General features: G+C 48.8%; 1 protein-coding gene across 1 annotated transcript; it reads right to left on the bottom strand.

Annotated features, from left to right (window-relative positions):
- Positions 1 to 501: 501 nt before the first annotated feature.
- On the bottom strand, positions 502 to 26,346 carry CYSTM1 (cysteine rich transmembrane module containing 1). Its single transcript, XM_030458897.1, has 3 exons — positions 26,241 to 26,346; positions 14,922 to 15,169; positions 502 to 1,034 (listed from the first exon to the last, which is right to left on the bottom strand). Exons 2-3 carry the CDS (start codon positions 15,148 to 15,150, stop codon positions 928 to 930), a joined length of 336 nt encoding a protein of 111 aa, XP_030314757.1. The 5' UTR covers positions 15,151 to 15,169; positions 26,241 to 26,346; the 3' UTR covers positions 502 to 927.
- Between the last annotated feature and the right edge of the window lie 1,248 nt (positions 26,347 to 27,594).

Here is a 27,594-nt window from a genome sequence, read left to right as displayed (position 1 = left end):
AATTCCCAGCACTCCATTATTGTGTGGACTTTTTTCTTACCCAGCAGTTTAACCCCTGCAAGCCTACACTGCAGCAGGGGGATGCTGGGGCGCTGCTCACCCCCCTGAGCAGGATGAGTCCTTCTTCAGAAGCTGCTGGCACAGACTCAGCATGTGCCTGCCCCAGCTCCCTGCCATCCCAGGAGCTGCTGGAGAGGCCTCAGTCCCACAGGGGTCCTGCATGTCCAGCCCTGAGCAAACAGAGGGATGAAAAAACCCAACCAAGCTGCCCTGAGAGAGGAGAGAGAGTTGGTGGTCGCTGCACCCTCCCCACCCCACTGCTTTCACTGTACTCTCATGGCTGATGCCCCAGGTTTCTGCAGGAAATCCCCCAGTGACAGCAGGGCCAAACACCCCCAGCCCAGGGGCAAGTGAGGGATCACAGCTGAACACCCGCAGAAAGCTGCTGGGAACTCCTGGAAGCAGAATCCACCAGGCTGAGAAGAGACAGCAACGGGGGAAGCACACCCTCTAGGGGACAGATTTATTGAGACAGCCATGACCTGGCAAAGAAAATCAACTGTTGGCTTTAATTATTGCATACATTTCCATTTCTAGGACTAGGAAAATCTCGACTGATAAATTACATTTCATCAGAAGGCTTTTGGCTGAAAGAGACCATTAGCACGTTCTTCAAAGTTACAACAAAAGTCTTAGAAATGTTAAAAAGGGATTTTTTTTTTCCTTTACTAAAATAAAGGAGTGCACCCCACCCCCCCCACACACACACATACACCCCCCAACAAGGCGCTAGGACTGACAGACAGACGGGAACTCCTGGCTGTGCAAAGCAGAGCGTTGATTACAGTAATAGAAAGGAGTCAGGAGAGGAGTGGGGAGCCTGCATAGCAGTCGGTGAGAGGTAGGGCCGGAGGAGGAGGAGGGTGCTCAGGTCAGCATGTCCCAGAGGCAGCAGCAGCAGAGGGCGGTCCAGCACGCTGTCAGGCAGGCGCTCTCACCCGTGTCGTCCCTCCGCCGCTCCTCCACGACATACACTGCGTGGGGACAGGAGAATCAGTCAGTCAGTCGGTCAGTCTGTCAGTCAGACACACAGCAACACCCCCCAGGAACAGCCCATCACCACCTCTGCGGGCCCCGGCACAGCCGATCCTGCTACAGCTGCACCCCAGGGCACCCCTGCCCCTCTGCACCTCAGGGCTTGGGGAGGGGAGGAAAGGGGGGGGGGGCCTGCTCCTGCAGCTCTTGGGGTGCTGGGGAGGGAGCACCCGGCAGGAGATGGGGGTCAGAGGTGGGTAAGGGCTGAGCCCCCAGCCAGCTGCTCACCCACTGCCCCTCCTTGCCAGGGGGAGGTGGGAAAAGGGCGAGAAAACTCCTGGGTGGCACAGAGCCCAGCAGATGGCTCACCTGGTACCAGCCTGGGCAGCACGGGCTCCACTTGGGGGGAATTAAATTATTATGAAAATAAGTTTGGGAGGAACAAAGATCAAACAGTAAAACATCACCTTCCCTTCTGCCTCCTGCCCTGAGCAGCAGAGGAGGCAGGGAATGGGGGCTGCAGCCCAGACACAGCTCGGAGGTGACACCAGCAAGAGCTGCAGCCCCAGCACAGAAGCCCTGCCAGGAAAACTCCTTCAGGGACCATAAATCCTTCTGGAAACATTCACCTCCTCCCTGGTCCTCCAGGGGTTGCACTGAACACCCAGAGCACCTCCTGTTCAGCCTTCTGCTGTTTCCCACTGTAGTGCTAAGGGTTGGACAGCAGGCCCAAGTCAGAGGTGACCTATGGATGAATCCTGTTTTATTAATACCCTTTGTATCAGTGGGGTTTGTACTGGGGTATAACAACAGTCATGCTGATGCCAGCATCTGACCACCCAAAATAGCACTTGTGCTGACTTGACCTCTGGAGACAATATTTTAGGAAACCCTACCGCCCACATCCTGGACTCTGGCCAAGTCCTGGTGAGTCAGGGGGCATAAAACAGATAGTTCTGCACAGCAGAATATGAAAGCCATGCTGGTTTTTTGAGCATATGAGTTTGGACCCAGTTTCAGGGACTCTGGGTGCCTCCCCTACAGGTGGATGCATGGTATGGGATTTTCCTGGGAAGGGCTCTGCAAATCCTCACTGCAACCAGAGCTCCCCAGAGACAGGACCTGGTGATGGGAATGTCTGCAAGTGGGGATGGATCTCTCCTCATCACTGTCCTTTCTCTCATGTAGGAATGATCTGATGCATTACCCTGTATCTGTCTACTCTAGGTGCATTGTTTCGTATTTTTTTATTTGGTTGTATTATTTAGTTATTATCAGTCAACTATTTCTACTCTTTTGACTCTGGTGTCAAGCTCATTCCCAGCCTCAATCAGCAGAACATTCACTCTCTTGCTCCCTCTTCTCTCTCTGGCATTTTCTAACATTTCTCAAGCACCTTCTCAGAGGCATCCCCAGCTTTCCTGACTGCTCAGCTCCAGCCTGCAGTAAGTCTGTTGTGGAGCCTTTTCAGCTCCAGCAGGACAAAGAGGAGGAGGAGGTGGCCTCAAGCTAAGATTCAGCTGCTGTGTGCAAATAAATGGCCATGGGGAGGGTGGCACAGACACCTCCTGGGAAGAGCTAAGGGGCAGAGCTGTGTCCTGCTGGAGAAGGAGCTGCACAACCTGCAGGGCTGTGCTCAGGCCACACTGGCAAGGAGCACACAACAAGGTTAATGGTTTGTGGGCTCAGCACCCTGCTGAATCCTCCTGCTACTCAAGAGAGCTTATTTTATCCCACTGAAAGCATGGACCACAGATTCATCCCATCCAAAGGAGGAATCTGTCCCGAGGCAGACAGAAGCCTGGTCAGGCACCCCACAGCCCCTAACTCACACTCCAAACTATGCATGGGAGACCTGCAAAGGCTTCACATTCCAGAGCATGAAGCCCTGTGAGCATTCTGACCTCCACTGGCATTATAGCAGCAGCTCCTTCCACTGCCTCTTCTCCCTGCTGGGGTGACCCCAGCCCCGTTGCTCCCATACCCCTCCAGGCAGCCCAAGCACATCCAGCTCAGGCCTCAGAGAGCTGGGGCTCTCATGGTACCAACAGCAGAAACCAAGGGAATTGTTCCCTGCTGCCCAGGGGAGAAGCTGGCTAAGCAGAGCTTCCCTCCCTGGTTTGCTTCCCTTCCCCAGGCAGCACCAGCACTGCTGGCAGCAGTCAGACACCCTGAGCAGCACCCTGCCCTGCCCTGCCAGCCTTAACACCCTGGGAGGAGAGATGCAAGGGCTGGAGACACAGGACAGGAGGGAGAGCAGCAGGGCAGAAGGGTGCACAACACCTTCAGCTGGCAAGAACTGAAGGAGAGTGAACCTTGAGAGGGGTGTGTTCCAGGCTGGGAAAAAAAACCCTGTTGGGTTTTTTTTTTTCCCTGGTGGATCCAGGAGCTCTGAACAAACCTCTCTTTCATGCCTTTGTTTCCTCTCAGAAGGTCCTGGTACAGTGAGCAGAGGTCAGACACACACTGAAAGCTCCAGGGCTCTGGGTAAGACACACACAGCTGCTCTGCAGGGCAGGGTGTGCACACAAGAGGCAGAGAGGGCTCCATACCAGCCATGTCCTCCTGCCTCTGCTGGGGGGAGAGGATGCTTGCTGTGCCAGTGTTCAACTGGGATAAAATGGATGCTGTCCTGGGCAATTTATTTGCTTTATTTACCTGTCCACGACTGCAGGTACACATGAAGAGTTTACCTGAAGTATTTCTGATTAATCCATTAGCAGCTTTAAAGTACAGCCAAGCAGTGAGGACACCCTAATAAAGCATGTTCAAAGCATGTAGAGTGCTGTTATGAAACACTTGTTGAAATATTAATCCAGATGTAGGCCTGTGTGTGGCTGGAGATGGGCACTGGGAGTCCAGGGCTGCTGCTTGTGCTGGGAAACTCTGCACTGAGCCAGCTGATACTGGGCACAGCTGCCCACTAACTGGGCAGGACTGGGATGGGAGAAGAGGCCAACAACTATGTCCAAACCTTCTGACAAAGAAGAGAGAGAAAGGACTCAGGGTCACTTGGCAGTGCTGTGGATTTCCAAACCTTCTGCTGAACACTCTGAGTCACTTTACACCTCTCCCTGACACAAACCCCTCTGGGAATCAGCTGTGTTCCTCCCTACACAGGGGATTATGGTACTCAGCAAACCCACACCCCTCCCAAGGTTAAAAAAGCCCCAAAGATGACTCCTTGAAACACACACTGGAGAGGACACTGCCTTCTTCCACCTCAGTTCCTCTCCCAGAGTCTGCCCCTGCCTGCTCACAGCTCTCAGCCCCTGGCAGGACACACTGGAAGTTTCCTGACTTTGGGAGAATCTGGACTGTACTCTGAGTAAAAACCAACCACCTCTGCCCTACAGTTCGAGTTTAATGACCACTTCCTTTGAAGCTTTATCAGTGCTTCTGTTCCATTCCTGTCACCAAAGGAACTTTGCACAGAGCCAGGCAGGACTGAGGAAAGCTTTGCTGATCCACCAGTTCAGTGGGGGGTTGTACAGGAGAGGAGGTGAGCACAACACGTGAAGATTGGTCAGCCCCAGAGCTACCAAGAGTAAAAAACATACAAGGGAGGGCTGGAGGAACCCCTCCCAGCCAAGCCACTCAAGCTGCAGGCATCCTATATAACCCTCTTATTTTGGAGACTGCAGCTGAGCATTAGCTGCAAAGCACTGCCACAACCAGTGACAAAAGTACTGAATTTTAAAACCAAGAGCTTATGGTATCAGCTTCATTCTCTCTTCCCAGCCTACACTACTTTAAATGCAGAGGATTCCTTGTAAACAGCCCAGTAAGAGAAAGCATAACAAAACTAAGCACCTTTCCCAAAACTCCTAAAACAATTTCATGATGAAGTCTTCCAGAGCACATCACTGATGCCACCCAGCTTCTTTCCAGCTCACCTCAACCAGCAGTTTTCCACTGCTACAGAGCAGGTTTTCTTCTGAAACAGCTTTGCCAACAAAACCCCAACCCAAAATATGTCACTGAAGGGAACTGCTGGGTTTCTATGCTTGTCAGCAGCCTGAATGCCTCCAAGCTAAAGCCCCCCAGTTTGCTGTGACAAGCCCTGCTGGGGACCTCATTAGCTGCTCTGGGCCTCTTCTGTCCCAGATCTCCTGTGGCATGCCAGGGACTGGGCCACTACAAGCAGAAGCCCATTAGCACTTGGGGACTGGGGGCTGATGAAGAAAAGAAACAAGGGCAATTCTTCTCAGAGGCACCAGACAGCACCCCACTTGAGGTTCAAATTCTGATGCTTCCACTGTTTTTTTCCTAAACCAGGATGGTGTATGTTAAGCAGCCCCTCCCATCTGCTAACCAGCCCCCAAGTGCATAAATCACAATGAACTGGGGTTGCCTGAACAGGGCAGAACTCCCTGTTTACTCCCCAACATACAGTACCAGTCTGCACCATCCAGTGCAAATAACTCCCACAAATCCTACAATACCTTGTTACTTCAAGTACAGCTTTATCTTAAGCACACACATTTTTTTTCTCCTCAGACCTAATTGACATGTTAATCATTAGATCCATGGGGGAAAGGCATGAGCATTACTTTTCACCCCATTGAACTAAAACCTCTGAGGGCAGTGCTCCATCCAGCAGTGCTTTACCAGCTCCACAGCAAGAAGGCTTTGCAAACAGAACCAGCCCCATTCTGCACCCACCAGCTCTGCAGTCTGTCCCACATGTCCTGCTGCACACCACTGGGGCCCAGGTATTCCAGGTCTGATGGAATCCAGGCAGAGGGAAGCTCATTCAGGGCAGCACTCAGCCACCTGGCAGAGGGAAGTGTTGGGCACATCCCCAGGGTGAGCTCCAGGCACCTGGAGGGACTTTTCCCCCTTCCTAAGGGGCTGGAGCATGAGAAATGGCATCAGTCTTCAAGATTTCTTCTCCTTCAGCTGCAGCTGGGTGCTGGCACACAGACCCACTGCATGCAATCACTCTTAGGTGCTGTAAGGTATTGGGCAAGGCCTGAGCATGCCAAGAGGAAGCAGCAACAAGCAATTTAACAACCACTGCTGCTGCTGACCCAAAACTCTTCCTGTGGTATCTGAATGGCAATTTCCCATAGTGACCACTGTTCAGAGCAGGAGTATTAATTACACCACAGTCTTGTCATCTGGGAGGAAGCATGCAGCAGAGAAGGGACCAGTGAGCCTTTTCCCACCTGTGAATGAAGTGGGTTTTATCACAAGGTGCTTCTGCACCAGGAGTTTTGGTTTTGCTTCTCCAGCCAGCAAGCTTGAAACAAGTGCTTAAAGTGCACAACCCCATTTTAATAATAATTTCTTGTAGGGTTAAGTGCTGCCTGCAGCAATTTGCTAAGTCAGTTTGTGCATCTGCATCTACTTCCCAAACATTCTAACCCAAGCCTTTCCTTTCAGGATGTAGGCCAGAGAAGGGAAAGTCAGCACAAGGATGTTAGTGGCAGCCAAGGGATGCAGAGATGCCAGTGACTAGAAATCAAGTGGCTTTCAGCTACATTTTGAGGTCTACCACTCCATGTCTGCAGAGCCAGCCCTGGTCTCCCAGAGAGCCACACATCCTGAAGGGAATTCCCACACCTCTGCATCCCTTGGGTCAGTGCAGGGGTGTTTTGGAAGTGGGAGGGCCCCAGGGGTGGCTCCTGGGAGAAGCTGCTGGGAGCTCCCACAGTTCCAATCCTGGAGCTGCCAAGGACAAGCAGATCTGGGAACCTGGATGCTCCTCTGTGAGGAACAGATTTAAGAAAACAAAAATGAACTGAAAAAAAAATTTAAAAAAGGAGCTGCAGAGTAGAGGATGATAAGAGAGCAATGCCAGTGAAAAGACACCACGGTCAGTGCAGGAGGGGAGGAGGTGCCTGAGCATTGGTGAGATGGCAGCTGTGTCCCTGCAGCCCTGGAGGAGCAGTCCCTGAAGGAGCACAGGGGGATAAATGTGGATTTGCAGCCCCTGAAGTGCCACGGGTGGGCAGAGGTGAAGCTGCAGCCATTGCAGAATCACAGAGAGGGCCAGATGTGGATCTGCAGCCATGGAGGAGCCCGTGGCAGAGGAGGTGACTGTTCTGTGACTCTGTGGAGCAGCCCAGAAGGGACTGCACCCCATGAGAGGGACTTAAGTCCCAGGGGTCCTGAAGGACTCTCCAGGAGAAGGACCCTGCACTGGAGCAGGGGAAGGACGTGAGGAGTCCTGCCCTGAGGAGGAAGGAGCAGCAGAAACATCATGTGGGGAACTGAGCCTGACCCCCCCTGTGTCCCCTGTGCCCTGAGGGAGGTGGCAGTGAAGTGAATCTGGACCAGGAGAGGGGAGGGCTGGAGAAGGTATTAAACCCTGGCCATTTTTTTCATTCTCCTTGTAGATAAATTACTTGTAGATTAAATTACTTTTTTTTCCTTCCAAGTTGGACCTGTCTGTTTTTTGCCATTTACTTGTAATTAGGGAATGAAACTCTCCCTGTCCTTGTCTGGAGTAAGGAGCCTTTGGGTGGATTTTCTCCTCCCTGTCCCACAGAGGGGGTGTGGGGTGTGGTGGGTTGGTACCAGCTGGGCCTAAACCAGTCTGTGACTGGGCCTAAACCAGTCTGTGACTGGGAAACAACCCTGGGACTTCACAATTCCCAGCTCCTAACACAAACAGCTCCAATGCCACAACCACCCTGTCAAAAATCAAATAACAAGGAAGCAAACTGGGCAGTTTCACCTGCAAATCCCCTCTGCCACCAGAGAGATGCTGCTAATCCAGTCCACATTTTAGCCCAGACTCATGGACACCACTGATGTACAACTGGTACCAGCCCTGCTGCTTCTGTGGCTGCAGGACTAGAACCAGCAGATTGGGAAAAATCCTCCCATCCAGTTCCTGCAAGTGTAAGAAGCTCCATGGTCAGGCTGGAGTGGTGCTTCAGCTTTCAGGGAGTTGAAAAGGCAACAGAGTTCAAGGGAATTGCTGTGCAGGAGTTCCATTTCCCAGGGCTGCATTTCACACAAGGGTCAAGCTGCTCATCACACTCTGCATGGGCTATTTCTCATCATTTATCACACAAAGGATTTTCTTGCAGAGGAGCTCAGGGCTGGGAAGGAGGAAAGTTTCCTCACCTGAGCACTAGGGGATGAGATTAAGAGATCTTTCAGATAATGGAAGTGATCCTAATCAGCATTTGTGGAGTGGAGATGTGCCCAGGAAGAATTAAACACCTAAAAAGCAGGACTAGAGGCAGGAATTTTTCTAGGAGAAAAGTGTAACTTTGGTAATAAGCACTTAGATCTCTGCAGAATGTCAGCAGGCATGGGGGCAGCTTTCCAAAGCACCATAAACCCCATCACACAGCTTAGAAAGAGTACAAAGCACACGTCATATAGGAAACCAGCTTCCTCCCAGTTTAAAGCACAGTAATTCAGGGTTCAGACCCTTCAGTGCTCCTCTCCACTGCAATGGAGGCAGAGTACAAAACCACAGAATTTGAGAACTTTCTCTAACACTTTTTTAACCTGTGAAATCTCAACTTGCTGGTAAAGCAAAGAAGCATTTTCCACTGCAGAACTAAGGACATTCTTCAGCTTGAGTCAGTGTTTTCACTGAAAATCACAATCAGTCCTAGCTTTAAAGACGACCAGGCTTGGAGGGATTTACACAAACTGTCTTACAAGGGTCTTGTCAGAGTGAAAATCCAGGTTTGAAGCAAAGGTCACACAGTGAGCAGCCACTCAGGGTAGCAACACTCTCCTTGGGCAGTGCCCCCAGGGCCAGAGTGCCACAATCTGGGCAGCACTTCAGTCCTGGAAAAAGGCTTTACACGATGTGCTTCTCACCCAGGCTGGGTGCACAGCTGACAAAACTCCCCAGAAAAGCAACCCCACTTCACTCAGTCCATCCCTCTTTAGCCAGCTTGTCTGAAGAATGCTTGCAAATACAGGACCCCGAATTGGGAAATCCTTTTCTTTGCATCAGGCTTTTCTCAGATGAGCTCCTTCTTGGGGGTGGAAAGCAGGAAAGGTGAGGCCAGATATCAGGCTGAGGACTCAGGGTGTTTCTCAGCAAACAGCCCCCCCTCTTGGTGCAGTCAGCTGCTGCAAACCAGTGACAGAGGGAGGTATGATACAGCAGTCTTGGGGACAGAGCAAACCAGGTTTTAATGCACACTGCACGATGAGAAGCAGATAAGAGAACAACTACCAAGTGAGATTGGTGGGTTGGGCTTTTTAATGGGTTTTGTTGTTTTGTTTTGGTTTTTTTGGCAGGACATCAGCTGTCTGGAGTTGCAGGCCCTGAAAGTACCACAACAATAAGCCAAATCCTGGTGACAGGCTGCTTGGAAAGGGTTTTAGGGATGGAAGGGATACATGGTGCCCTCCAAATAAACTTCAGCTTGACACAGTTTGAGAAGTGAGGAGGTAACTACTGAAAGGCACTGAAGAGCCTAACCAGAGCCATTAGAATCCCTTCCTTTCCACACTGAGACCCATAAAAAGCAAATATCTGGCTCTATGACTGAATGATACCACCCCTCTAGCAGAAGGCAGTGCCTGTATCTAGGTGACCTTTTTATTCTTGCAGCAGGCCAAACATGAAGAGCCAGGCAGCATCACTGTGACTAGTACACTTATCACAGATGGCTTTGCTGCAAGTAATCAACTTCCAGGAACAAGATTTCCACCCTGTGTGTACACTAGGTCAAATGCAATGCTGAGCTTTGTTTGCCTGTGGCTGGAAGGAAGGCTGCTGACAGAGCCTGGTTCCCTCTGGCACAACACAGAACAGCCCCATCCCTTATGTTGTGAGGTATCAATAGGAAGGGGAGAAATTAAGCCTCCCCAGTTCCTAACCTCAGCTAGTGCTTTCAGATCTTTATGTTATTTTGTCACTCTGGCTCCTTCCACTTCTTTTTAAAGCACTCCATTATCAACAGCATTACATTTCACCTCTAATTTACATTGACAAGAAAGTATCTTGCTGACCAGAATACTGCAGTTTCCTTATGATTGATACCCAAATTATTTATAATGAAAATACTGGTGGAGAAATGAGGTATTTCCTTCCTTCTAAGCAAGGCCCAGCTCCTCAGGCCATGCTCCAGGCAAGCACTGTGCTCTGTCCCAGCTTTGTTCTGGGGAGGTGATTGTGTGACACTGAGTGGCACATCCAGAGGCTTCCAGGCCTCAGCATAACATCGTGTGAAGACGAAGGCAGGAAGACAAGCTCTCAGGTCTTGCAGCAGGGAGATGCAGAGAGAGAGCAGCACAAGGCAGCTCACAGCCACAGAAAAGCTGAATTAGACACGCCTTAAGATTAATATCCCTCAGGCTCTGCATATAAATTATCAGCTCTAAAGGTAAAGGTCAAGTTGTTTATTTCTAACAAACAACAGCCAAGTCTGTTATTAACCCCTGCAAAATGCAAGTGTTGCTTCTTTGAAGACTTCACTATAGGGAACCTGTGCAAGCCAACTATAAAAAAAAATGCAACCAACCCCCAAAAATAAAAACCAAGCAAGAAAACCTAAACCACAGCCATGGGCTCTGCTGTGCCACCTTGGCAAGTCACCCAGCCCCTCTGGCTCACTGCTCCTCCAGCTGCAGAAGGAACACACACACACTTCAAGGCCTTTCACACCCAGCAGTGTTGAGGTAGCTTGGGTGACTCTGATTGCACGTGCTGGACTTCATCCACTCTGGGAGAGGGGACAAAGGTCCACCAGGTGCCACTTGTCAGCTTCAGTCTCCCTCTTCTACAGAGCTGTAATACACAGCAGGCACATGGCCAACACCACCAAGTCTTAATAAATAAACTGCAAGGTGATTTCTGACCACTGTTGTGACAAACTAATCCAACACAGACACTTTACAGTGGAATCAATTTGTTCTCCTTCTTCAGAGGTGTTCTGGATGCCACCTTCCTCCAACAAACCTTTACAGGTGTCCCCTTTTCAATGTCATTTTGAAAAGATGACAACATCCTCCATCTCACCTATCTCTAGCAGAGTCATTGCTTGCTTAACAGCAGTAACTTTTCTTTTTCCAGCCTAGATGCTCCCACCCCTTGCCAAGCACAACCCCAGCAGGAGGGAAGGAGGTCCCCAGCCTGGGCTTACAGCTCCCACCCCTGAGGATGCAGAGGAATGGGTGCTGTGGCTGGGGAGAAGCACACACAAGCAGAGTAACCCATAGCCAGGCTGCTCAGCACAGAGTCCTGCAGCAGCAGCCTTGAAACAAGCAGGTGGTTCATAAACTCTTCTGCAGCATGGGTGACAAATCACAACTAAGTTGAACCTCTTTCCCTACTGCAGCACAGAAGCAGCTTTGTTTGTAATACAGAGAGAGAGCCATAGGAGGTTTGTTTTTCTTCTCCAGGGCCCAGCTGAGCAGGCAATATCTATTGCTACTCCAGACAGGCCACAAATTGTTAGATGAAATAACACTGTCAACATGAAATGCTACTTTACCCTCAGATTCTGAGAGCTCAACAGTAATTATTTCCATCTGTGTGACTGACTCAAGATCAAACTATGATGCATAATTACTTCCCCTCATAAGCACAGTAGCTACATTCCACAATATAAGATCCCACTTTGCAGTTTGCCTACACAGAAAAACCACTTAAAGCATTGCATTTTAAGCACAGCAAATGTTCTAGTTTTCAACATGGACACACATCTATTCAGAAATACTAATGCATTACTTGGAGTAGCTTAATTCATTAGATTAAGCAAAGTCATCTAGGGGAGCAAAACATCCATTCTGAAATGAAAGCACCCACACAAGAGCTCTTCCCAGAGAACTGCTTGGAAACCCCACAAGAACTGACAAGCCACATTAAATCATGCCAGAGCTGTTAAGCAGACTGTAATAACTTGACTAAATTTAGATGTCAACTTTTTACATTTAGAGGTTCAGCCACACCAACAGCTACACAACATCAGTATAACATTTTTTTTTTAAATTAACTTTTTTAGGGATATCCATTCTCCATTAAGCACTCCTGGAGATGGTCATTAACCAAAGCTTCATTGAAAGCTGTCTCAGAAAGGCTTCTATTGAAGTGGCATAGGACAGACATGAAGCTCTGGTTTGACTGACTGACCAGAAAGAAGGGAAAATTGGTGTTTAACAGGAGGAGAATCAAAGAAAAGGAAAAGGTTTTGCAGACAAACACAATGTTATAGCCCTAACTTAATTGCACGTACATTAATTAATGTTTTCATACATTATATCCACTTCAGCAAAAGCAATGGGAATTGGAGGCTCCCAAGGTGGGCTCAGAAACCACACATGGCCACAGGAAGGCAGTTTGAAGACTGAATTTACCAGAGGATCTTTGGCTTGTGGGTCTGCAGTTGTGTTACCTTAAGTTTAACAACAAAACCATGTGTCCTGAAGCAGAAACCTGGGATATCTCAGTGAAACACACATTTTTTCCCAGGGAAAACCCCAATTATGCTTTGAGTCCCCATGGTGGCAGTGATGGGCAGCATGCTGCTGCCTCCCCATTCACAGGCAGACCCTTGAGGTTTTCACTCTTACAGAAAAAGCTGAGCTCATCACTTCCACTCATTCACTTTGTTAATTGCTCACACCAGTTGTTCACTGATTGTATTTGGGAACTCTGGCCAGATCCACAATATTCCTGACATCTTATATCAGCTATTAATCCAGGGATGACTTTATTTTCACTGGTCCAGCAGTGCACCATTTTAGCCAAGAATAGTGGGGAAAAAAAAAAAAAAGTTCTTAAAAATGTCCTGTCCACAGTTCAGCCTGCCCACTCTCTGTCAAGTTTCCTTTGGATTCACTGCAGTCAAAAACTCTCAGTGGGAACTTCTCAAGTTTCAGCTTCCCAATAAATGAGAGCTTTGAAAAGACCTTTGTCACAGCACACAGCTGAGTCAAAAGTACCATGAGGTGGCAAAGGGGCACAGCAGGCAGAGAGCTTAAAATGCAGCAAATGCACCCAAACCTCAGCCCTGACAGGCCCAGAGAGAACGTTGTCCCAAGCCATGACAATGACATTACATGGAGAGTGCCCAAGGACAGCTTCACAGTAGCAAAGGCTTTGGAGAAATTGAGTCCTGACTATTTTCCAAGTGATGTCAGCTCTGACACCCACTTTTTCAGCCAGTCTTTACAGCAGTGCCTGAGGCACTAGTGCTTCACACAGCTGCAGAGCACTGACTTGGGGTTGAGGTATATGTTAGCCCTGTTTCTTTCCACCCCAGGTTACCCTGTCCATGACACATAAAACCCCCGAGTCTCCTTTCCTGCCTGAGAGCAGCTCCCACCTGGACAGCACCTCTACACAAGTTCAGAGCAGCCCCTCTGATAGCTCTGGTCACATCCTCTGCCTTCCAGCTCAGTTACAGGTACTGAAGGCTTCTCAATAGCTCAGGTCTGTCTGTGATATTCACTACAACAGAGAAAGAGGAGATGATGGTCTCTGGCTTCTCAGCCTTGATGAGGATCTTTATCACTGAAGAAGCCTGAGACTCAGCACTGCAGCATGGCAGCATGAGTCCCCATGCTAATGGTGAGGGGGTGAGTACACCCCCATGATATACAAGTAGGGATCTTTAAAAGTGTGAAACACTGACAAGAATAAACTTGGTCTCCAGGCAAGTCTACTTGCCAGCAAGACAAAGACTCACCAAAAAAATCCAAGCTACATCCTCTTATTTCCAGTGAGGAAAAGACCACTTCCAACCTTGCAAGAATCCCAGAGTTCCTGAGGTTGTAAGGGATCTCTGGATCATCTGGTCCAGCCCCCTGACTTGAGCAGCAATCAGCTAGAGCAGGCTGTGCAGTCATCTCTACAGATGGAGAGTCCTCAGCCTCTCTGGGCAGCCTAAGCCAGTGGTCTGATCACTCTCAGAGTAGAAAAGTGTCTCTTCTGCTGTTCAGAGGGAAGCTCCTGTGTTTCAGTTTGTTCTCATTGCCTCCTGTCCATGGACACATAGAGAAGAGTCCAGCTCACTCTTCTTCATTCCCTCCCATCAGATATTTATGCAAAAGGATAAACCTTAAACCTTCTCTTCTCCAGGCTGAACAGTCCCACCTCTCTCAGCTTCTTCTCCTATACAGATGCTATGGTCCCTAAATCAGTATCTCAGCCCTCTCTGACACCAAGCACTGGCAGTGTGCCCAAAAAAAAAAAAAAAAACAAAAAAAAACAAAAATAGGAGACCTCTGGGTGCCAGAGGAAACCAGCATAGCAGATTGAGGGGACACAGCACACAGATGGACCAGCTAGCTGCCAAGGTCAGTTATGCCATCCTCCTTTCCTTCCCCAGAAATCTGTTCTTCCCCAGAATAATAGCTTCAGAAAAAAACCCAAACAAACAACAAAGCCCAGGAATTATTCCAATGGCACTGTTAGATCACTTGGACAGATACTGATGGGATCAAGAAAATTGGTGCACATTAGTTTGGGAGGCTCTGTACATCTGCATACTAAAAGCATTAACTGTGCAGTCTTTGATTGAAACTTATCAACCAAAAAATTGCCAGAATGAGAGCTGAGACAAATCTCAAGGCTGCCTGAGTTCCAGAAGCATTTGGGTGATGCTCTCAGACACAGGGTGTGATTCTGGGAGTGCTCTACACAGGCACAGGAGTTGGACTTGATGATCCTGATGGGTCCCAACTCAGCATAATCAAGGATTCCCAGCAAAACGCATGTATGACCATCTCAGCATGAGGATTCCTGGGGGGGATCAGCATTAAGAATGTTCAGCAGTACCTTCCAACAGCCAGAGAGCTCTTAGAGACACAACAGCAAAAGAAAGCAGGAAAAGAGGTTATAAACAAACCCCATCAGGGCCAGGTGCTGGTAAACATCTTGCTTCAAGGTCATTTTATGCATTTGCTGGCCAGAAAGGGAGAGGATTACACTGACCCACAGCTGCTAGGCATACCTGTGTTTTTAGGCCCATCTGCATACACTGGTCCTGGAGGTGGAGGTGCATTTTGCCATCCATACTGGGGGTACCCTTGGTAACCTGGTTGGCCTGGCTGGTAGGGCCCAGTTGGTCCAGGAGGATAGCCTGGGTATGGGCCAGGAGGGCCACCTGGCTGCTGGGCATAGGGTGGGTAAGGGGCAGACGGGCCCGGGCCGGGGTAGGGTGGAGGGTTCTCGTAGTTCATGTGGGAGGCAGAATTTGTCCTGCAGAAGAAGGAAAACAAACAGAAGAACTGGTTTGCTTTTGGCTGCTTCACCCAAGACTACACAGTTTCCATTTCAGACTGCTCTTTCTACACGGAGAGTGAGAAACAGACCTGGGGATACCTGGTCAAGCAGTGAGTTTATTTCTAAACCTATCACAGGACTGAATTTAAGTTATTTTTTTTAAGAGTTTATCTCAGCAACATAGTGACTTGCTGCCTTCCAATGAACCAGCTGCTGACCCTAAGACATTTCACAGTCTTGCAACTGCAAAACAAAATCCCCTGCTTCCACCCATGATTAAATTACTTCTAAGGGAGATTTAGAAGAGATTGCCTCATGTTTCTGTCAATATTAAAAAAGGAAAACATGGAGAAACGCAGCTGGTTCAAGACATGTTTGATAGCCTTGATGGGAGAAACAGGGAACACAAATGTCCATTACACTTCTGCTAATTGTTACAAGCATCTGGAGCAAGCCCAGGTATGAACAATTTCCTGATGACACTGTTACCCAGCACTTCACTGATCCTTCCAGTAATATGCAACTGAATCATCAAGCAGCCACAAGCAGTCAGGACCCTGGGCTCAAACTCGTTCAAAAAAGCAACATTAATGCCAGTTCAGAGAGCTGCTGTTCATCGAACCTATGTACTGTGTGACTCATGGTACAGCCAACAAAAGCCAAGGCTATCACAAGAATGCAGCTTTAATTAACCTCTAAGCAGCATGACTAATCAAACCACTTCTTAAGTTAGGTTTCTGAAGCTTCTCCCTGTTTAAGAAACAGTGTCTTTAATACCATGTGTTCAGGAACCATCCTGACCATTTCCTTTTGCTATTACAGGGTGTGGAAGAGTCCCCATTTCCCCTCTGCTCCACACACCTGCCCACAGCCTTCAGGGAGAAATACCAGGACTTCAATTTTCCTCTGCTGAGGCTCACTGCATCCTGCATGGAGAGGCTGCCAGGAGGGATACTCTCTGGTGGTGCTGGAGAGGGCAAGCAGCAGGGCTGGGCTGACCCAGATCATAGAATCACAGAATTGGCTGGGTTGGAAGGGACCTCAGAGATCATCAAGTCCAACCCTTGATCCACTCCCACTGCAGTTCCCAGCCCATGGCACTCAGTGCCACATCCAGGCTCTTTGGAAATATCTCCAGACACGGAGAATCCACTACTTCCCTGGGCAGCCCATTCCAATGCCTGATCACCCTCTCCAGAAAGAAATTCTTTCTAATCTCCAACCTAAACCTCCCCTGGCACAACTTGAGACCCTGCCCTCTTGTCTTGCTGAGAGTTGCCTGGGAAAAGAGCCCAACCCACCCCTGGCTCCAACCTCCTTTCAGGGAGTTGGAGAGAGTGAAATGCTGAGTGCTGTGCAGCCACTCTTGGGGATGTGCAGGGTTTGAGTTCACCCAAGACCAGCAGCACCTCCAGACCGAGCTCTGGTATGATGCAGATTAAAGAATTTCACTTTTCTAACTCTACAGTGAGCTCAGAGCAATCTGCTGCCAGGCAGAACCCAAGTGAGCCAAGCTCTGAGGCTATGTATAGCTCCTGCAGTCCAGGGCAAGGGTGAAGTGAGCTGTTTACAGCTTGCTGTTTCATCACCATAGAGAGCACCCCAGGGAAGGATCCCAAGGTTCTCTGCTAGTTCTGCCCAAAAGGCACCAGCACGATGCTCCCTGGAGCAGAAGCATCATGGGGACAGCCTTGTGCCATTCTCACAGCCACTCTGATCACACACAGTGCCCAGGAGAACTCAAAGTGACTCCAGAGGGACACTCCAAGGGAAGATGCCTGACATCCCTCCCACCACAACACCAGGCACAGGCACACACCAGGCTGGGGCTTCATAGGCCTTGCCAGCCTGCAGTTCACCTTTACCTTAACCATTACCTTTCCAATGCTATTTCTTAACATCTTTGATAAGAGCTTTAAGTGTTTAACTCATGCCAGGGATGAAATGAATTTTTTTTTTTTTTTTTTTTTGTGGTCATTGCCAGGCCAACCAGACCACTCTGCTCAGTTTAGAACAGACAAGCACAACATAGTTTTAACTTGAGGCTCTTTAACCACCTTACTGCTCTGCAACACCAGGTCTGCAGCAAACCAGTTCTCCCTTCAGAAAGCCAGCAAAAGGCAAGCAGCAAGCTCTACAAATAGAACACAACCAACTAATGAATTGGGACATAACAGGTCACTAATGTTCATCTAACCCAGAAAATCATCCCAAAATAGCAGCCAAAAGCCAGTTCCCAAAGAACAAGGCCAGAGTGAGTGCATCTGCATACTACATCCTGCTGCATGCGGCAGGGTAACCAATTGCTGTCCAAGCCAGGGAGGACCCAGGCAAGCAGCAAAATCCTAGTGAACTCCCCCTGAGTCTGCTCAGCCTCTTTGAGCTGGGGTGTGAAGGCATCTCCAGCTCTGCTGGGTGCCTTGGGCAAAGCTGCCTCTTGCCCCACCAGGTGACTGCAGGAGGTAGGGATCAGCACCCACCCTCCTGAACCTAGGGATTCACCAAACCAGGCATGTGGGAACCCCCTGCTCCAGGCCAAAGAGGTCTGGCTGCTCCTCAGGCAGGACCCAGTCCCTCCACACACTTCTCCCACTTCTGAGCCCCTCCAGGTCTGTTCTAGGCTGTAAGTTGGCACCCTAAATACACATATGTGTGTGTGTGTGTGTATATATATATTATATGCATATACACAAGGCATTCAAAGGCAGCAAACAGCAGATCATTTTGTTCATAAATCTTTTCTTTAGAACCCTCAGGGCTCACCTGGCTTTGGTGATCATTGTCAAGCTCAAGCAAAGAGTCTCACATTCAGTACTTCTGTTTACCAGAGCCCTCCTACCTTAAGAGGACAGTCAGCCCAGCCCAACCTTTGCAGTCTTTTTCTTTCCCCATCACATCCATCACTTTATTTATCTGCACTCAATATCATTCCCAATTTAAAGCTGTGGCAAGGCTGAAAAGAGGCTGCAGCTCTTCAGTCGGCTGTGAACTCAAATTCAGGCAGTGGATAAGCTGAACTCAGCTGTCACACTGCTCCTTTGTCATAGAGACTTGTCCTGGGGGACATGTCAGGGCTGGCCATGCACTCTCCTCCCTGTTCCCAGTACAGAACCTGCCCACTATACTGGGGCCACCCAGTTTTGGATCAAGCACCCAGTGTGGGACCACAGCAAAAAAGCCCTTCAGAGAGCTGACAACTGCTGCTGGAACCACCAGGGGAGAAAAGGAACTCTGCAGAAAGGTCTGAGGTGGGTATCAGGTGTACAGCCTGCACCTGGTAAAGGTTAGAAAGCACTGAGGATGTGTGGACTAAAACCAAGAGCCACGGGGAATGAGTAAAGAAAACCACACATCAGCACAAACCAAAATTGAGAAAAGTCTGAGAAACCAGACAGGAGGAGTTGGAATCCACAGCCTGAGCAAACAGCAAAAGGGTGGCACAGGGAACAAGAAAAAAATGCCAGTGCTCTTTGCCTGTTTACCAGCTCTGTGTTAAGCCATGTCAAAGAGTTCTTGAGGAGGTAGGGTTGGAGTGGAGCTGGTAACTGAGCTTCTGTCTGTTAATGAGAGACTGAGAGGAACACTGAAAACCTGAGAGCTGCATGGGCAGAGACCTCAGAGAGCAACAGAACAACAGAAAGGAGGAAGAGTGAGATTAAGAAGGGCACATTGCACCATGACTGCACCCCGAAGCTGAGGGTAAGTAACACAACTGACACCAGGGAAGAAGTAAAGAGCATCCAGCAAAAGCAGTGTCAGCAGCAGCTGTACTGGAGATCTGGTGAGGAGTAAGAGAAAACTCCTGAAGAATTTGAAGGCATCAGCAAAGCCAGGAGCTGGCTGGTAGAAACCAGGTCCTCCAAGATTGCTTCTACCCACCCCCTCCCAGCTCCATCTCAGCTGTCAAGGTCAGCCTCCTTGCAATGCTATTTGTCCCCAGTTACATTTGTGGGAAGAATTTTTTCCTTGGTCCCCCACTTCCACATACACCCTTTTCCTAGTGGCACTTCTTGGACTGCATGAATGACACTGGGATTTTCCTCATTCCATGAACTCATACATGATTTACATGCCCACTGGAGCCCTGTTTACTCACTTGGGTTTTGTGTTTGCAAGGCAAAGCTTTGAATCATTAAGCAGATACTTGTCAGACATACTTGAGCTCCTAGTCAAATATGTTATCAAGCTTTGCTGTGGGTTCTTATCCCAACCAGTAATTCCATGTGAGCTGCAAGCAAGACCAACTCCTACAGCCTTGCACCAGGGCTGAATTTTCTGAGAGTTTCATGCCAACACATCAGTAAAGCCCTTGGTTACTCAGGGCACTGCAGGAGGTACATGAGGAAGTACTGGTACACACTTCCCAGTCTCACCCATGTGAAACCTCATTTAGGGCTAAACCCAGCAAAAGAAGCAGTTTCCTGGACTGTCACTTGGCTTTTGCCTCGTCACTAGTGAACAGCAGAGAAATCACTGAAGAGAATACAAAACATGTTCCCATTCCTCCTTCTGCCCCTCCCACATCAGTACCTTTGCTAAGAGGTTGTTTAATATATCCTGAAGTTTTCTTAAGCTATCTTTGAACTCCTTGTTCCACACTGCTGAGCAAACATCATTTCCCCTACTCTACAGGAAGGTTTATTTTTAAAGAGTTTACCATCACCCAGAAAGGCTGCACCATCTCCACAAGGTCAGCAAAAAAGAATCTCTGAAATACAAGTATGCACCCAGTTTATCATCATAGAGAACTCACATGGCATTATATGTTCATGTATAATGCAGGCATAACACAGAGATACCAGTATGTAAGAAATACCATCCTTCTGAGGACATAAATCCCTCTAAAATCCATAAACCATCTGTGTTCAGGCTTAGCAAAAACATGCAAGTACAGAATTCTGATGCTTTGTTTATACTATATATATTTTTTTAACCTGTCCATTCCTGGCATCCAGCATTAAAGAAACAAAATTTCATCATTAAGCCTTTTGAAAATACCAATCTTCTTTCTGATACTTTAAACACAGCTGGCATCCCCCAATGCAGCTCTTACAGAACCAGCCAGGCCTGCTCCTGACTCTCCTCCTCCAGAGCACTCATGAAAGTTATTATTTCCTCCCAGCCATCCTGAAATGAGGACTCTGCTTCTACAAAACCTGTTCTACCTACTCCTTGGTCATTCTTGCAGCCATGGCTGTGCCTTTAGTTTTGTTGGTTGTCTGAGAGAGAGCAACCAGGCTGCATGATTTCTGTAGCAGTTCTGTGCTTTCCATGCCTTTCCAGCCCACTCCACAACAGCTCTTGGGTCAAGATAAATGCAGAGCTCGAGCTGCAAGATCATTTCAGGTGGGAATAGTTTGATGTAGAGCTTTAACTGCTAGGACCATCCTCCTCCTCACATCATTAAAAGAGTTAATACAGTTGCTTCCCAGGTATCAAGACTCTTCCCATGAAACAGCCTTAGTTTAAATCTCGGAAAGTCTCATCATCCACAAGCTGCCACCTCTTCACCTTTTTACATATCAGCTCATGGGTAGATTATGAATCAAATGGAAATTTGCCTTTATCCCATCCCTGGTTAGAAATCACTGGGAAGGGATTTTATGCATCCCTCCCCCCTAAACTGGGGAAAAAAAGACTTCAGTAGCTTTCATTTAGACATCTGACCATCTCACTTCACAAGAGCAGCCCTGCAGCACAGATATGAGGGCCTCAACAGATAGGACTTCTACTCAGAAGATAAAACACCAGGAAAACCACCAACTGAAAAGAACAAGGGAAAGCATGATGGAAAGAAAGCTTTCCTGTTAGCCATGAGGGGTTCCACAAAGAGCCTTTATGCCCTGCCAGAAAACCCCAGTTTCAAGCCTTTCCCTCTTCTACAAAGGCTACTTACAGGGCTGGTGCTCCCAAGCATCTCTACTGAGAACAGCATAAATCTGGCTTTGAAAAGTGACTGCAGAGCAGTGTGATTCTGCTGCTTCCTGCTGGCACTGGTAACACCTTGGTATCTTGGCAAAATGGAAAAGAGCAGGCACAGAATCATCTGCAGTTTTACAACAGTAAGTGTTCTCACCTGCTAATCCACCTGCAAGGAAATACCAGTCCCTACAGACAGCTGCCTGTGCAATCTCCTATGCGAGTGAATCAATTAAACAAAAAGCTTTGAATGTAGGGGGAGATGAAAGTCTGCTCTGGGCACTGAAACAGGGTTAAAAGGCTTCTGTTCACAGGGAGCAGTGCAAACAATAGCACTCTGGAAACAAATGGGGCACAATAAGTTAAAAACCCAAGGCAGATCAGGAGTCAAGAACACCGAGGCAGCCTCCTCACTAAAAAAAAAAATAAATAACCCAAACCAAACCAAACAATACAATTAGCAGATTTTAGGAGTTTAAAGAGAAGAAGCTGTTTGTTTGTAGGACAGCAGAAGAGGCACCACACCTGCTCTAGCCAGAAGGAATCACATTTTAGGGATGTCACTGACTGAGCTGACTTTTGCACAGATGAAGATGGAAGGCATGGTGAGAGGCACTGATCCTGAGAAGGGCAACCAGGGCACCCTGATGTAACCCACCCCTTCCCAATGCCTGCAGCATTAGGAAGCAGTTTCCAATACAGACCTCTAATGGAAAGTACATTTAACATCAACAATCCAGCTCCTGGCAACCAGCCTAGAATTTAAATTACATTTCATATGAACAGTATCCAAATGAAAAAAAGGCACAAGTGGCTTTCAAATGGCACTGGTGCTGTGTTTTGCTCTCACCAGCTACTCTTCAAGCTCCCTTTAGTGACTGCATGAAAGGAATATTAAGGATAAATTTTAAGAGATCCCTTCTTGCTCAGTTTGCTTCCAAGAAAAGCTCTTCCTGGGTTGCCCATCCACTTCACCAGGCAGCACCATCAGCCTAGAGTAACAGCTGAAGGAGAACTGCACAAGAATCACACCAACTTTTCTGACAAAAGCTCCTCAAAACTGTTTTACTTCCTAAAATGGAGGCAGAAGTGAAAAGCCCAGCTCTGTGCTATCAAAAGAACTACAATACATTGCTTTCTTCAAACCCATTTCCTTAAGAGGCCTCTGGGAGCTATGGGATGCTCCAGGCATTAGGAAGATGTGCCTTTCCTCACTGTTCCTGCTCACAGGAATTTCCTGCAGAAAAAAACCTCAGCTTCTGTTCTGAGTGGCAGAAGCCACCAGAGTTCCTGACCCAGGTACTCCTTCCTCCCAGTTCCCTTCAAGCTCACCCGAGGCCTGAACTCTGTCCCTGTGTGCACTTAATTTGACATTTGTGTTCCTACAAACTGCTCCACCCCTTCAGTCCTGCCTTCTTGCCAGAATCATGCATGTTTCCAGGTTTGGTTTCAAAAAGCAGGGTTTTGAGTAGCTCTAAAGGGGCTGTAATTTTGTCAACAGCATTTGCTTCAAGCAAAATGTCCTTTGTGGAGCTTCCTTTCGGCTGTCTCCACAGGACCCTCTAAGAACACAGCCTCATGCCCACACAAGTCTGAACACCAGGGTTTTCCTTCTGCAGAGAAGCCTCAATGCCTCACCAATTGTTAGGAACATAACAAAGCCTCTTCAGAAATACTTCAGCACCCTCATAACTTATCACCACCTTGCCTGCTTGCAGTCTGCTGTCCACCTCAATGTTCTGCACAACAGAAGCATAAATCTCTAACAGCTGCCTGAGTGCTCCCTGCAATAAAAGGGTTGATGCAGAAAAAAAAAAAAAATGTTCTGTTATGGTTAGTACATGACCTGCACCCTGGGTGGGGGAAAAACGTTGCAGTTTTAAGGCTTTATAACTAGGATGTAAGAGGAGAGGTGCAGTTAGGATGCTGGGAAGTACCGAGGCACAGCCCCCTCTCCTGTTACAAACCAAAACCAACCCAGACACTCACCCAGCTGAGACTGCTGCTGTTTTGGCAGCATCCCAGCAATGAAACCACACTTGTCTTTCATAATAATTCCCCAGCTCAGATGCACTCATTGATCGATTTCCTGGCGGCCCTACCTGGACTGAGGATGATTTCTTTGCCATCTCAAGCAGGGAACACACTTTAAGCACAGCACACAGCTCCTAAGACAGTGCAGGCAGACAAATACATGGATTTCCTACAGCTAGGATCTCATTACTCAGGAAGATACTTTCTGACAGGCTGGAAAATGGAAGGAGGCATTGGAATAGAACGGATTTTTTTTTTTCCTCACTTCTGCTTTTCCACATCCTACATGCAGTTGTAACAGTGCTTTACTTTAGGGCACATACAAGCATCTTTTAATGGCTGCTTGTCACGGGGCAGAAGCAAGGACCTCTGATACCAGTTGTCACCAAACCCAGAATGAGACCAAATAGAATCACAACGATGGATCCTAATGCTAATGGAGTAATGCATGGGAAGAAGCAGCATCTTCCTGTGCAGCAGGGGTGGTAATCTGGTGCAGGGAATACAGCAGACCAGAAATTTCCAAGTAGGGAGCATTCCCCAAGCCCCCTGCAAGCCAAGCACAGCTCCTCTCCAGGAAGCACTGTAGGTGACAGCAGGAATGTGCTCACATGATTCCAGAGAACTGGGTCATGGCTGGGAAAGGCTCCCCAGGACACTATTAGGGATGGCAGCAACCCACATGCCTGCCCACAGCTAGGGTGGAGGCCAGGATCTTCATCCCAAAGCCTGACAGAAGGGAAACTCTGGCATCCTGGGACATGAGACCTGGGGAGCTCCCAGGCTGCCTGGCTGGAAGCCAAGGAGCAGATGGCAGGATGCCAGAGCTGGCAGTGCCAACCCCCTGCTTGAATGACTCAGGCTTCTTGCTGCCTTCCCCTCTTCCCAAAAATGAGACAGTGCTATTTTCTACTCATTGAGCCATGCACTTTCAGGAAGTTGAGAAAGACAATAACACAACGAAGAGAGTAGAAAACATCAATACTGAGGGCAGGCATTCCAACCCTGCTCATTCAAGTCTTCAGCTCCCACTAGGAGTTTCCTTACAGCCACATCACAGGGACATCACCCGCAGGGAACAGATTTCCAGACCTGTTTGCTGAAAACCCAGAGTTACACAAGCTTGCTCTGCCCTTCTAGAATAAAACTGAGTAACATATTAACCTCATCAAGCCCAGGACTACCCTGAAAACAGGTAGCTGCTCTGTTTACCATGAACACAGCCCTCTAGGTAGTTTTCTATCACCCCATCAGAATGCTACAAGCTGTAACATCTCTGTTGATGCTTACAGGAAGAGCCGTGGGGTTTGGAGCAGCAAGGCACTGCCAGTTTTAGATGTAATATGGACCTAGGGGTCCAAGTGGCAGGAAAATGCTAAGGCCTTCTCCTCTAGCAAACCCTGGGGTACCAGGATCTGCATGGCAGAGCTACTCATCTGCAGGTCATCCTGTTCTCCTCCTCAGCCTCTGTAGCAAGGATACCCAGTGGCCTCTGCAGAGTATCAATTACTGCTTGCAAATCATTAGGGGAATGACAAATCAGTATTTTAACAAAGATGGCCTTTATAGCATGTGAATAAGAGGCACACTGGAGAAGTTTCAGTACTTGCTAAGAACACTGTTCTGACCAGTGCAAAAGATCCTTATCACTGTGCATACTAATTCCTGACTGTCCCAGAAAGCACTTCAATATGATCATTAAAACATATCAAGTCCCAGCATTTTCTGCCTCTTCCTCATTCTGATATAGTAATACTATTTGTATCACCCAATGTTTCTAGGAAGGGCCAGTCTTTTTAATAAAGCAACTGATGCAGTTTAAAGAAAAATACCCTTTACCTGGCACAGCAGCACTTGCTACACCTCATATGTCATCACCATATTTACCTGTTGTGCCATGGGCTGCTCTCAGTCATTTTAACTCACCTACACTTACTACTACCTTACCAAGACTTACCCTATTTAGACAATCAGGCTGAACCTTCTGCTCACACAGATCTCGTAGCAAAGGTGGAAGCACTAAGAGCTTTTTTCCCCACTGATTTCTCCTTTCAGGTAGAGTTAAACGTGAACCTGGGATGACTGAGATGAGTGCTCCCAGACACAGACAGCCAGACCCTGCTATGGGAAGGGACTGCTGGATCTGTGAGGCCAGGAGAACGAGATGAATCCTACTGCACCATGACATTCAATTACCCAAACTAGGGCTCCATCAGCTTTAGGAAGAGGAAACTATAAATCCAGGTCAGCCTAAAATGGCTTTTAAACACATGATGCAGCGCTATTATTTTAATGCAGAGGAGCTGCCCCACACCTCTCGCTTTAAATAACCCCGTTAGTGCCAGACGTGTCCCCTTCTCCCCGACACACGGGGACACACCCCGGGCACCCTCGCTCCCTGACACCCAGAGGTTCAAGCGGCTTTCTGAAAACAAACACATCCTGCCTTAGAGCTGGTTAAGACAGGCAGAGACAGCCCCAGCCCAGGCCTTCATTGTGATCCCCCCACCCTGCTCCAGGACAGGGACCCCTGACCCGACACCTCTGCCCCCCACACCCCTCAGCGGGGTGTCCCGAGGGGGGACCCCTCCCTCTCCTCACCCCGAGACGTTTCCGAGCGGCAGCAGCCCTGACCACCGCCTTCCCCCCACCAGGCCCTCCCCTCCACACCTCAGTCCTTCCTCACAGCCCACCCCTCTTCCCCCGTCCCTCTCCCACTCGCCCGAGGCTCCTCAGCCCCGCCGCGGACCCCGCACCCCGACACAGGGGAGTACCGGGGGGGCTGCCGGCCCCGTACCCCGCTCCTCAGTCCCTGGCACACAAACCCGGGAGGCTGCCGGCTCCGGACCCACTCGCTGCCCCCCCAAAGGCTCCTGTTCCCCCGTCCCCCCGTTCTCCCGTTGTTCCCCCGCTGTTCTCCCGTTATTCCCCCGTTCTTCCCCCGCTGTCTCACGTTTCTTCCCCCGCTGTTCTCCCGTTCTTCCCCCGCCGTTCTCACGTTCTTCCCTAGTTGTTCCCACCCTCGTTCCCCCGCTGTTCCCCTGTTTTTCCCCCCGTTCTCCTCCCGTTCTCCCCCCCGTTATTCTCCCCGTACCTCAGCCGCTGCTCTCCTCGCGCCGCCGCCGGTTCCTCCTGCGCACTGCGCAGAGGGCGGTGACGTCATGAGGGGAGGGGGCGGAGCGACGCGAGCCCGTCACGCGCCTCCAGGGCAGTGGGTGTGGGAGGGGCCAGAGCAGTAAGGGGGCGGGGTCAGACTGGAGGGGGCGTGGTCAGACTGGAGGGGGCGTGGTCAGACCGGGGGGCGGGGCTGATGTGGCAAAGGCACCGCCCTCATCGATACTATAGGTGTAGATAAAGGTATAGGTATAGATATATATGGATATATAGATATATAGATATATAGATATAGGTGAAGGTATAGGTATAGGTATAGGTGTAGGTATAGGGATAGGTGTAGGTTTAGGTATAAGTGTAGTAGTAGGTATAGGTGTAAGTATAGGTGTAGGTGTAGGTATAGGTGTAGGTATAGGTATAGGGTTAGGGATAGGTGTAGGTGTAGGTATATCTATAGGTGTAGGTATATGTATAGGTGTAGGTATATGTATAGGGGTATGTATATGTATAGGTGTAGGTATAGGCATAGGTGTAGGTGTAGGTATAGGTATAGGGTTAGGGATAGGTGTAGGTGTAGGTATATGTATAGGTATAGGTGTAGGTATATGTATAGGTGTAGGTATATGTATAGGTGTAGGTATATGTGTAGGTGTAGGTATAGGTGTAGGTATATGTATAGGTGTATGTATAGCTATAGGTGTAAGTATAGGTGTAGGTATAGGGATAGGGATAGGTGTAGGTATACATATAGGTATAGGTGTACCTGAGTATCGGTGTCACCCAGCAGAGCAGGTCCTGAGCAGCCTCATCTCCATGGATTTGGATCCCTCCAGGGCTCGTGACTCCAGCACCTCCCTGGGCAGTTGCTCTAACACCTGGCTACTATCAGTAAAAAAATTCTTCCTCATATTTAGTCAAACCTCCCCTGGTGCCACTTCAGGCTATTTCAGGTCCTGTCATTGCTCACTTGAGTGAAGAGGCACCCACACCTCTCACCCTCCTTTCAGGGAGCTGTAGAGAGCAGTGAGGTCTCCTCTCAGCCTTCTCTTCTCCAGACTCAACATTCCCAGTTCCCCCAACCTCTCCTCACAGGACTTGTTCTCCAGACCCTTCACCACCTTGGTTTCCCTTCTCTGAACTCACTCCAGCCCCTCAATCTCTGTCTTGTAGGGAGGGGCTCAGAACTGAACCCACCACTTGAGGTGCTCCAAGGTACTTGGAAGAGCTCCCCAAGCCACTCTCCATCATTTACCAACAGCCCTGGCTCTCTGGGGACATCCCAGATGAGGGGAAGTTGGCCAATGTCACACCAATCCACAAAAAGGGCTGGAAGG

This window comes from Calypte anna, chromosome 13 (genome assembly GCF_003957555.1).
Source record: "Calypte anna isolate BGI_N300 chromosome 13, bCalAnn1_v1.p, whole genome shotgun sequence".
NCBI lineage: Eukaryota > Metazoa > Chordata > Aves > Apodiformes > Trochilidae > Calypte > Calypte anna.
Note: the sequence above shows the minus strand (reverse complement) of the source record. Positions and strands in the feature narration are given on the sequence as shown.

Bases quoted from the DNA above. Each gene is read 5' to 3' on its own strand.
- CYSTM1 (XM_030458897.1), bottom strand. From the start codon at position 15,150: ATGAACTACGAGAACCCTCCACCCTACCCCGGCCCGGGCCCGTCTGCC. The intron at 1,035-14,921 runs GTATGCCTAGCA...GTCCCCACGCAG, and splicing joins AGATGGGCCTAAAAACACAG to TGTATGTCGTGGAGGAGCGG.